The sequence below is a fragment of the Ricinus communis genome, chromosome 5 (assembly GCF_019578655.1).
Source record: "Ricinus communis isolate WT05 ecotype wild-type chromosome 5, ASM1957865v1, whole genome shotgun sequence".
NCBI lineage: Eukaryota > Viridiplantae > Streptophyta > Magnoliopsida > Malpighiales > Euphorbiaceae > Ricinus > Ricinus communis.
Genome location: NC_063260.1, coordinates 16,593,770 through 16,606,519, shown reverse-complemented (window position 1 = coordinate 16,606,519; position 12,750 = coordinate 16,593,770). Strand labels below are relative to the sequence as shown.

Below are 12,750 nucleotides of genomic sequence, written 5' to 3'. Positions count from 1 at the left end.
AAAATATGAAAGATATTATTATTTTTCGTAATTTAGTAATAAATTTTATAATTATGAAAAGAATTAGTATTTTTATAAATTTTTCAATTTTTTATAAATTATTTTATAAAGAAGTAATAATTTTATCATAATATCATTTATTTTTTCACAAGTAAAAATACTTATAAAAAATTAATAAAATCTATAAAAAAATTTATCATTTTTTATAAAATACTAATTAATCTCGTCTTTATAGAAAATGTTAAAGAGTAGAATAAATTACTAGTAATTTATAAATTTAAAATTTCAATATATAAAATTCAAACTAAAAGAATCAATAGTATTTAAAATAAAATAAAATAATTATTTTAAATAAAGTAATAGTAAATATAGTCTTAAAAGTTAAAAGACAAACTTTTATCACAAGCTATTGGGCAAAAAAGGCGTCGTCTTAGGGCCAATAGTAACGATGAAATTTATGTACAGGTATTGTGTCGCTAATTATTGACAGTCAATTGCGTTAACTTTGTCATTTCTTCAGGAATCCAATAATTCCTGATTCCGCCATTAATGTTAAGTGTCGTGTTCCTCCAAATTTGTCAAGTCAAAACACCTAAAGGTTAGCCATTAAATTATCAACAATCGTAGACCAAAACCTAGCAATATAAAATCTAACCCTTAATATCTCAGTAATCAAGTAGTTAGACAGCAGTGCTGACCTTAATTATATAAAACCTATGACTTTCAAATCCCCATATAGTTTTCCTTTTCTTTCACGACTAATTAAACGATAATATTACCATACCATGACGTCCTACAATCTTTCTCATTAGCACACGGTCATCATTATATAAAATAATTATTACCTTTCACAATATATTAACAGTTAAGGATAATATATAATATATATTTAATTATTTAAAATTAATAAATATATTTTAATTATTTATAAATTTAACATATAAACTAGAGATATAATTTTAAATTAGATAAGAGTGTATAAATACAAAGCAAGTCAAGAAAGACACCTTTCATCTCTCTCATTCATTTTTTTCGGTGAAACAATAAAAGAAAAAAATTTAAATTTTTATTCATTTTCTATTTGCTCATTTTTAATCTGGCCTAAATTTTTAATCTTTTAAAGTAGTTATTCAATTTTGATATATTTCTAGCGTAAAAACTTTGTAACTCTTTTTAATTATTGAAGATGCCGCTCGATTTTGATTAATCATGGATCTTTATACTTTTTTTTTTCTACTGGCCATTTATAGTAATGGATCCTTTTATGCTTTTTTTTTTTTTGTGAAGTGTACTAATCTTTAAATACATTATATCTCATATTGGTTTGTTTGACATTGCTTTTTCTAAGTGTGCGTCATGTGAACTGAAAATCTAAAAGAAAAACAAACATATATATATATATATATAGAGAGAGAGAGAGAGGGAGAGAGATAGAGTTGTGAATTTAAGATGAATCCAAACATCTTTTTTTATATTTAAATCCTAGATAATTGTCAACTTCATCATTCACTTGGATGTATAATGACTAGAGATATATTTTAGAAATTAATTATATAGAAATTATTTTAACAGTACTGTTATTAATTGTTAACGTGAGGATCGACTAAATAAAAAAATAAAAATAAAAAATACAACCTAAGGCGCAATTGATTAATGGGAGACAATTGATGGATGGGAGACCAAGTGAAATAAAGGGAACAAAATATGGGTTTTGCCATAATTATTCCATATTGAAATCATTGGCACAACCAGCTCGACGAGATGTCAAACACATGCAGAGCTGCATGACTTACGTTTTACGTATAAATTTTCATTCAACTCTACTTTTTGGCGTTGTTTTAAGGTTGTGCATTCTCATCTTCTCTCCTCCACCCTTCTCCTTCCTCCTCCTCAAGCTCTCTCTCTCTCTCTCTCTCTCTCTCTCTCACAATAAAAATGGTTCATGATTATGAGAGTAAGCCATTTCAATCGACTTCAAAGCCTGTCAAGACCTATACTTTACAACTAAACCGTGTCTTCCATTTTCTTTTATTTATTATTGGTTTTTCCTTTGGGATGATAGGTTGTTTATATTCTAAGAGCATATTATTCCCGATATTCACTTCACTGCCTACTGTATATTCTCTCTCTTCTTCTTCTTCTTCTTCTTCTTCTCCTCCTCCTCCTTTTCCGCTGCCGCAGCCACCACCATCATCACTGCAACATGTACCGTCAGAGTTTATTGAGACAAATATGACATCTGACAGAACTACCATCGTTTCAAGTAAACGACAATCCCTCATGCATAATATCAGTGACGAAGAGTTGTTACTGAGAGCATCCACGGTTCCGATTCCAGTTGAAGCAAAAATAGTTCCAAAAGTGGCATTTATGTTCTTGACATACGGACCACTTCCGTTTGCTCCTTTGTGGGAGAAGTATTTTCAAGGGCATGAAGGCCTTTACTCCATATACGTGCACCCACATCCCTCCTACAATGACTCATGGCCTGAAACTTCTGTCTTTTATGGTAGAAGAATCCCTAGCCAGGTAAGCTTCTTTCATTTTCTACGCAGTCACATTAAACACAATACATATTCTGTAATTGGGCATATACACATATAAATAATTCCACTACTTAATGTTAAAATAATTGAATTAAATCGAGTCAAATATTTCACAAAATCGAGCTTCGAATTTGAAACTAAATCGAGCTTCAATTTTGAAACTAAAATTCCATTGTATGCGAGTTGAGTTTTAAATTTCGAGTAATACAATCTGAGTTGAGTCTTATAGTTGTGAATGTATAAAAAAGTGGTTAGAGAGGGGTAACTTTTCATATGAAGGGTAAGGCAAGTGAAAGGAAGAAACAATGATTGCCTACTTACTACTTTGTAACTTAAGAGCAAACGATTTTGTATTTGGTTGATTTTGCACTTTGGATGCATAAGAGTACTAATTAACATTATTATTGGTAAAGCCAACGAGTTTTGACTCAATCTGGAATTGAAAATAAATGTATTCTGATAAAACTATTTTCCGAATTCGACATGCTGACAAGGCTTGTAATTAGATGAAAAATCAGGTTATAAATAAATCAATTCACTTATAAAATATAATTAAAGAAATTTAGATAGAATTGATGAATTCGGTAGCTTAGCACAGAGTAATAGTAACATAAAGGCCTAGTGAAATTGTTAATAGGTGTTAAAAAAGCATAATTTTTTTTAGTTTAATTAGTAAAATTAATTTCTTTTAATAAATTATTTTTATCAAATATACTTTAAATAACAGCTTGTCTTCAACATTCATAAACAGAACTGAAAGGGGTAATGAACGGGTTAATAATAATGATAATAATAATAAGTCCAACTGAAACATAGGTTGTCTTTCTCCTTTTTGTTTGGATTCCTCAAAATGTTTATTATTAATCAAGATTAGTAGTACTTAACTAAACAGAAATGTTATATCTTCCTTTATTTTCTTTAATTTGTTTTGCAGCCAGTCTACTGGGGAACTGCATCATTGTTAGATGCAGAGAGACGCCTATTAGCAAACGCCCTTCTCGACATCTCTAATCAAAGATTTGTTCTACTATCCGAGTCTTGCATTCCACTACTCAATTTCAAAACAACGTACAACTATCTCATTAACTCCAATTTAAGCTTCGTAGAATCATATGATGATCCAAGAAAAGCAGGCCGTGGCAGGTATAGCCCCAACATGTGGCCTGCAATAAACATAACACACTGGAGAAAAGGGTCACAGTGGTTTGAAGTGCACCGGGACCTTGCTATTCACATTGTGTCCGACGATAAGTATTACCAACTTTTCCGAGATTATTGTCACCCACATGCGTGTTACTCGGACGAACATTACATTCCAACATTATTGAACATGCACTACCCAGAAATTTCATCGAACCGCACAGTTACTTGGGTTGATTGGTCAAGAGGAGGTGCTCATCCGGCCAAATTCGGATGGGGCGACATTACAGATGAGTTCTTGAATCAGATTCGATACGGATCAAAATGTGTTTATAATGGTAATACTACCTCGGTGTGCTATCTCTTTGCTAGAAAATTTGCACCAAATGCTTTGGATCCTCTGCTGCGGATTGCTCCCTTGTTGCTTGGTTTTGATCCTTAAGAGTATTCTTTTAAATGTTAGGTGAAGTGTATAGGAAAAGTATCCCCTCAAAATACATTTATATAGTTAAGGGTCCGTGATTTTTATTTTGACATAGATTTGTATTATTTTTTTCTTTTAAATTTGATATCCTACCAATTACTATCAGTAGCTTTTAAAAAAATATATATTTTTATGATATAATATTATGAAAATAAAGAGTTCTAATAATAAAATTGTTATTAAATTTTTCATTTAGCATTTATACTAAATAAAATTAATAAGTATTTTATTTTATTTTATTAAGAATTAAGAATTAAAATATTTTTAAGATATCTTTATAATTAATTAGTGCTACTTCACTTTTTAAAATTGGTTTGTTAATGAAGGTTTATGTTACATTAATATTCTATTATAAAAGAAGTTCAAAGATGCATTCTGGGCTTAGATGACATCCAATAAATGAATAATTGCTGGTACTACAATGTAGCTTCATCATGTGCTCCAATTTTTGTCCGTTCTATAGAATAGTACTAAGTAGGAAAAGGCAAAATACAGAAAAATTTGAAAATCTTCAGTTAATTATTTTTTAAAACTCAGTTTATTTGGTTTAGATTTTTTTAAAATTGAAATTATATCAATTCGTTATGGTTTTATCATCAAAAATTTATTTTTATTTTTATTATAAATTTTAACTTTAAAATAATTTTAGACTTGAATCAGTTATTATGATTTATCCTCTTATTAAGTTCGGTTCGATTTATATTTATATACAAGTCAATTAATTCAGCTCAATTAATTTTATTTATTTTAAAATTTAATTCAATTTGATATATTTTTAGTTTAATTTATTTTTAAACCGAACCAACCGAATACTGATCCTATTAAATATTTGTTCACTATCTTCTCTTGCTAAGGTTTTCAAAATAAGGTCTAGTTAAAGGTCTTGGTTCATGATGAGCCTTCATCTCCCTCTTTTTTGTCTTTTCCTTTTGTCTTTCGTTTATGTAGAGCCTCCAAGTAGGCTTTGTTTGTTTTTTAATCTCTTTATGGCATTATGATGATTTTAGTTTTCCCTTTTGACATTTTATCGCCTCTATTTCCTTTTTTATTAAGCTCTATGGATGGCTGTGTGGTGCGAGTTGGACATAGAAGGGATTTAGACAAGAGAAAGAGTTAATAGTCTTCACAGGTAGAATAGCTTCGAGAGTTTGTCCTCTCTATTCAGAAGCGGCAGAAGAAATTTGTTTATACAAATTCCTCTTTTTACCCAAGTCAATAATACTTTTACTTCTAAAACTAAAAATAAAAAAATAAAAAAATAAAACTTCCTTTTAAGTTAGAGATTTTTTTGCAAAAAAAGGAAACGCTTTTAGTTTTTTTTTTTTTTTTACCTTTCATGTGTTTTTAATGTTAACATTTCCATAAGGTGCTTTTGTTAGTGCCACATGCACTGTTTTATACAAAATAATTCTTTTTGCATTTTTTTTACTCTTTTTCCTTTACTCTTCTTTTTTTAATTTTAAAAATTGTCATCTATATTATCAATGTAATTATATATATTTTTTAATTAGTGTATATTTTTAATTAACTAATAGATACCCTTGATATTTTAAAGCTGCCATAGTGATACTATTTATCTTGAAATACTTTTTATAACTTACTTATTTAATTAATTAAAATTTTAAATAAATAATTTTCCAAATTAAAATATTACATTTGAAACAATGGTGACATATATTTTCAAGTTGCTGAAAAATGTAATAGCTTTTGTAATAACTAATTATTTTTTTCTTTATAAATTTAATTATTTATTATATTTTAGTTTATAAATTATCTTTTACTCATTTATTTTCATAAATTAAATTAAATAAGAATTACATTTAGCAAAATTGTTGTGAGATTTTCATATTTTTTTAAAATAAAATATAAGAAATCTTGAAGTAAAAAAATTATTCTAAAATAAAAAATATAAAATTAATATATCAATATATTCTTTTATTACTTTTCTTCTTGACAACCTTTTATTCAATTAATTATAAAATTGACTATATTTTTTTATAATTTTCAACATGTAAATAACAGTTTAAGGAAGTAAAATATATTCTTTTCAATAAAAGAATAATTTTTAATATTTTAAATAGTAAATAATATTTTAATATCTTAAAAATAAAATTAGAAACACTTCTTCATATATTTAAAAATTAACTAAATATCAACCAATCAACAACCAAATAGCAGCTAAATATTAATAAAATCACTCAATTATTTAAAGATCTAAAACAGACAAAAATATAAATTGATATAAAAAACTCATAATAAAACTGTAAATAATCCAAAAATGAGAAGACTTCATATATATATATATAAAGAAAGATGACAAGCTAATTTATTGAAATATCTTGACTGGTTGGTTAATTAATTAATCGTAATAATAATGATTATTTATTTAAATTTATTAATAAGTAATATTAATAATTGATTAAGTAAATATATAATTTTAAAAGTACTATGTATTATTTTTATATTTAATTTAAAGGATGAAATCTTTTAAAATTTGTGGATTTTAAAAATATAGAATACAGAATTCCTATCCTAACGAGGCCCGAGGAAAGTAGGTGATGGAATGAGGTAAATGTGTGTTGCAGACAGTCCAATCGGTCTATGCACGACAATGGGGCGTTTATAAATATAATATATTAATAATATATATAGTTGATCTTTTATAACTTAATTATTGCAATATAAATCTCCACTCCAACTCTCGCCCACAATATTCTACCTCAAATCAAACAACTAGAACAGCAACAACACATTCTCTATCTCTCTTCCATTGCCGAGCGATTTCGCCGGAGATTCCGAGAATAGGTTAACGATGGAGGTGGTGGAGAACAAGCAGTTGCAGTATTTCTTGGAAGAGACAGCGATGTATAACAACATTGTCTTAGGACATCTATTGCCTTCTGGATGGTGGGCCACGCTTCCCAGGTTCTTGCAGACGTGGCTTCGTAACTACATTGCTGGAACTCTCCTTTACTTCATCTCTGGCTTCCTGTGGTGTTTCTACATTTACTACTTGAAACGCAACGTTTATCTTCCTAAAGGTCTCTCTTTTCTATTCACTTAATAACTTTACTAGTTTAGTTTAACCCACTTGTTAAATTCTGAATCTGGGTTTTATTTGTCTGTTTGTTTGCTATTTGGGTTTTATGTTTCTTTTGAATGAATGTGTTACTTGAGAGTTCTCATGTTCAGATATTGGGACTTTTAATTTAATTAAATTTGGAGTTTAATTTTGAATGAAGTTGTAGTTCTTGATTTGAATCTAGATCGTTTTTCTTTCTTTCTTTTGTTAACAAGTGTTACTATTATCGTACTTCTTTTCTTTGTTTGTCTAAATACGTTTTCTTGGATTTTTCAAGTCAAGTATCACATGAACTGGATTTGCATGTTCAAAGATATTGTTTGGTTAGTTGTCAAAGTTTGGTACTTTTTTCTTATGCAGTCAGTCAATTACTTGCTGTCAGATATCTCATATTAAAAGTGGTTGCTTGGTTGTCAGATTTAAATCTGCATTCAGGTTTTAGCCAACTGGCAACTCAAATTATACTTTTTTTTCTTATGCTTTTATGTCAAGTTTATACGTGGTTTCACTTAGCATTTCATTTGATAAACTATGTTTCCCAATGAGTACATACTATTTTCAAAAGCCTTAGTTTTGGCTATTTTCTGTTTGTAGATATGACTTGAATATTTCCCTGCATTGTGATTAATTTTTGGCTAGCTTCATTTCTGCTATACAATGGAATTTTTAACTAATTTGGGCAATTTGAGACAGCGGTGTAATACTAATAGTTACTTTTTCTTTTGTTGACTAATGAGCTCTTCAAATTGCAATGATTATTACTGAAGTTTCAGAAGGTTAATTCGTTAGAGATGATGGGAATCTCATGTAAAATAACATTCTTCATTTTGATGTAGACATCTTCTTTTGAACCTCCGCTCAACTATTACTTAAATATAACAGGGCTAAGATGTTATAATCTTCATCAAAATGCTTTCTGGTTGTGCTATTGCTTTTCTCTTTTATCTAATAGCTCTAAATAACTCTGTCTTCTTTGTTGGTTGGTGGGCTTTTTTTACTTTTTACTTGAGATGGACATCATTTACTTTCTCTGTCTTTTTTAATTTTTTAATGTTTTGATAATGAAAGAAATTTTATAGAAAATAAAGAATAACATGTAGCAGGAATGATAGATATTCTCCAATTTATATTTAGTTTTCATGCTTTTTAATATTAAATTGGTAAGTGCATGTTAACAATTGGTCACTCGTATTCATAATTAGGACTGGAAGAAAGTCATATCAGGAGCAACTAAGGTGGCATTTTGCTTATATGGAAATCCTTTTGAAATTTGAATTGGGTTTGCGATCGATAGACTTTTAATTATCTTATGTTGGGAATGAGATAACACCTTCATCTAATCTCTTGAATATTCCATTTTGCAGATGCTATCCCTACAACAAAAGCCATGCTCTTGCAAATATATGTTGCTATGAAGGCTATGCCATGGTACTGTGCTCTTCCATCTCTTTCTGAGTACATGGTTGAAAATGGCTGGACTAAGTGTTTCTCATACATATCTGATGTTGGCTGTTTTGGCTACATCATATATTTAATTGCGTATCTTGTTATGGTGGAGTTTGGGATTTACTGGATGCACAGAGAATTGCATGATATAAAACCTTTATACAAGTATCTTCATGCAACCCATCACATCTATAACAAGCAGAATACTCTTTCTCCTTTTGCCGGTAAGTTCCAAATCTATTCAATTCAATTCCGACTCATATTGTGGTAGGTGAAGTTCTGCATTTATGGGCGCATTCAGGTAAATAAAAATAGAGAGTTGTCCCTGTTTATCATTATGAAGCTCACTGGTAACATGGAAGTATAGTTATGAAGACTTTGTTTTCCACTTAGATTGGACACTTAAGGTGGGAAAGTTGTTTATTACTGAAAAGAGATAACACTACTATTGCTGGCTGTGAAATGGTAGGACCGAATGGGTTTACACCATAATTTGTTCCAAGTTCAAATGTTTTACAACGGATCTCCCTGGTTGAATGCTCTTAGAGCACTTATATTGCGTGTTTCTCTAGGTAGGGGGAAAGCTGAAACTTCTCTTTGCATTGTGTTTGATTGAATTCCGTAAAATTTTATGGAATTTATTTGTAAATTTAATGTGTTTGATTGAAATAAAAGTTCATTTAGAATTTACATGATTAAATTTGTAAAACTGATTATAATTAAACTAAATTTTAATAAAATAGGTAGAATTTCCAAATGAATTTCACAATAATAAGTCAGTGTATGTCGTAACACCAAAATCCTCCTATCAACTTTATCATTTTATTTTACTTTCTCTCTCATGTCTGCTCTCTTTATAAATTTTTTTTCTTATTATAATTTATTTCCAACTCAATATTTATTCATTATGAAATTTATTCCATAATTATTTAACGCATGAAATATAGAAATTTATTTGTGAATGAAATGAATTCTATAATGGATTTCGATCGAGCAGAATGCTAATCTCTAGCCTTTTTTGATCTCAACATTGCATTGCCGTGCACAAGGGATATGGACTAAACAACCAGCTCCATTATCCTTTGGCTTAAGTTCTTATATCTTAGGATATTGATTAGAGAGAGCCTGATGGAATATAGTCTTTTCTTTGTCTTCCTCCCACATTCTTTCCCTGATTTTATTACTTCTTGGAGTCCTTCTTGAGGTAGGATTCAGGTCTTGTGTATACATGCTGTCTACTAGATGTGCAAGTTGAGGTTATTTAATGATGATCCTCTTCTCTAATTAAAGAGCACCTTTTCTTTAACGAAATAGAAAGAGCATATTTATTACTCAAAACAAAAGACTTTATTTGGGATTTTAAGTGAACTTGCACACTTATGTTTCTTCTCTCAGCTTTATTATTTTTCTTTTCATTTGCTAGAAAAAGGCACTAAGAATTGGATCTGATCGTTAAGTTTAATTGGAATGGTCAGGTATGTTTCTTCTGCCTTAAAGTCTGCTGTTCAGGATAAAAGGAATGGGGATGAGAAATTAGAAAATAGAGGGGAATTTGTTCCTTGTTTTTAGGTATAGGAAAGAGACAATATTGCCCTACTAAGATATTTCTGAAGCAAGTGCTAACCCTCTTACCCTGTTTTGAATTGGGTAGGCATTTTCATATTAGTTTCAAATTTATTGGCTTTCCTTCCCTTAAAAAAAATAAAATTTATTGGCTTTCCATTTGATATAAATTGTTCACGCCTTTCTTACTTTGTTCACTTTTCAAGCAATATAGTCTTCAATTTCCACTGCTCATTCAGCTGTAATTTTTCCCCACTCAACTTATCATGCCTTTGGTATGTATAGGGTCTTCTTATATTATAGCACCAATTGTTTACACTTGTTACACTACTGAGAGTATGAGGCCCAGATTGACATGAAATAAAATTTGGTAATATATTCATGTGTTTGTTCCAACTTAACAAGTTCCCAACATTTGAGTAAAAGCAGAGGGTGTAAAATTTTGGTTTTGCCAACTTCTTACACTGTATAACTATTGTTTTTAAGTTTCTGTTTTTGCTTGTTGGTTTGCAACAGCTTTGCATAAACTTTGTAGGAGATATAAAAAGGAAAATTGTTTCATTTTTGATAAGGTGGTGTGCTTCATATACATATTTCAAAACCATTGGCTCATTTTTCTATGCAATAAAGGGAAATGATAGACTATTTGCCTTGCATAGCAGAGTTCTGAACCCTCTAACTTGATTAAGAGGAAAATCGAAAGTCGTCCAGGTTCAATTAAATAAATGATTTATATTACGTGAAGTCTGAATGATATTAGCAAGGGGATAAAACTGATGCGGAAAAAAGGAACTTGGCTATAACTTGTAGGCATCTGTTAGTAAACATTAGTATGTGGTCAGAATTGTAGTGTGGGAAGAGCGAAATAAGTTCATGCTGTACCAGAGATTCTGTGTTTGCCATTGTGTAATGGTAACAAGTTCAACATTTTTGGCTGTAAGATGGCATTTGAAATATATGACTGATCTGGTACTTCAGTTGTTTAGGTGATGTTATTAGCCTGTTGATAAATGCAAAATATCTATCCTAAAAACAACCAAGTGTTAGCTAGTTTTTAGTAAACATCTCAAGTATCACTTTTATTTGGAAATATTTTCACTTTCCATGTAAGTTTTGCAGTATTTTATTTAGATCACTTATTGAAAATTATTGGTTTATTTTAGGTTTGGCATTTCATCCGCTTGACGGAATACTCCAAGCAGTCCCACATGTTATTGCTCTCTTCATTGTACCTACACATTTCAGGACACACATAGGTCTCTTATTCCTAGAGGCCATATGGACCGCAAACATTCATGATTGCATACATGGTAAGCTATGGCCGGTGATGGGTGCTGGCTATCACACCATCCACCATACTACATACCGCCACAATTATGGTCATTATACCATATGGATGGATTGGATGCTAGGAACCCTTCGTGACCCTGAGGAAGATGCATTCGAGAAGGTGAAGTGATAACGCTCTTGCATGCCTTGACATAACTGCTCATACACGGTCAGTTCTTTGTTTGACAGGCTTCCATTTTGGTTGGATTGCTTCTGATATTGTGTCCTTTTGCATGTAAATGTCGTCTTTTTAGATTTTTAGTGCTATTGGTTGAAAAAGTTTCGTTTTAGAGATAATATTCTACCTGGGTGCTAGGGAAGCTGTCTGCTTATAAAACTCGCAGTTAGTCTGAAGCCCCATGTCCCATGTACTAAAACCTAATAAATTTCTGTTGTACAAGTTGTGAGGCAATTATTTTTGTGTGTGGAATGTACTTTTCAGTTAATGAATGTTGTGTTCATCTTATTAGAACATCAATGGATCCCGGAAGCCACATGTTTGTAGTTTTAAAGAATCAGAAGATGAAGATAACTTCTAAAAATAACTTTCTTTTTTTTTTTGTTCGATCACTTCCTATTTTCTTAAGAAACTTCGTTTTTGTTTTTGCCTTCGAATTTTAAGGAAAACCATGCAGACAAGCATTCTCTGTTATAACTCGCCTGATTAAAAGAGAAAAATCTGAAAATGATCTATTTAACAGTTTATTAAGACAAATTGATTTATATAATTAAGAAAAATCTGAAAATGATCTAATTCTGCTCAAATACCATTCATTGTTTATTAAGATAGTGATCTATTTAACAGTTTTTGTATTTAAAAGTTGTTAAAATAAAATATTAGATGATATTAAATACGTTTATCGCAATGAAAATACAAATTAAACTGGACTTTATCCATTAAAAAGCTATAAGGCATCTAACATCTACAATCTAGATAATGGCAGAAAATCTGTTATTAATTTTTGAAGACATAAAAATGTAATTAACTGTTTTAAGAACTTTAATCAGTTAAAATAATTTCAAAAACATTCTGTCAACAACATATAAAATATGAATGATATATTATCATATTGCTTCTTATTCAAAACATCTTAACTATTATTTACTGCTTCCTGTATCGTAGATTGAGGAATGAAAAATTGATCTAACTAGTTATTTTA

At 29.8% G+C, this 12,750-nt stretch overlaps 2 protein-coding genes across 2 annotated transcripts; both read left to right on the top strand.

Annotated features, from left to right (window-relative positions):
* Positions 1-1,008: 1,008 nt before the first annotated feature.
* Positions 1,009-4,351, top strand: LOC8261208 (glycosyltransferase BC10). The gene is made up of 2 exons (XM_002516709.4): positions 1,009-2,529; positions 3,481-4,351. The coding sequence occupies exons 1-2, from the start codon at positions 1,936-1,938 to the stop codon at positions 4,126-4,128; spliced, it is 1,242 nt and encodes a 413-aa protein (XP_002516755.4). The 5' UTR covers positions 1,009-1,935; the 3' UTR covers positions 4,129-4,351.
* A 2,382-nt stretch (positions 4,352-6,733) lies between these two features.
* Positions 6,734-12,056, top strand: LOC8261209 (delta(7)-sterol-C5(6)-desaturase). Its single transcript, XM_002516710.4, has 3 exons — positions 6,734-7,211; positions 8,617-8,922; positions 11,425-12,056. The coding sequence occupies exons 1-3, from the start codon at positions 6,983-6,985 to the stop codon at positions 11,718-11,720; spliced, it is 831 nt and encodes a 276-aa protein (XP_002516756.1). The 5' UTR covers positions 6,734-6,982; the 3' UTR covers positions 11,721-12,056.
* The last annotated feature ends 694 nt before the right edge of the window (positions 12,057-12,750 follow it).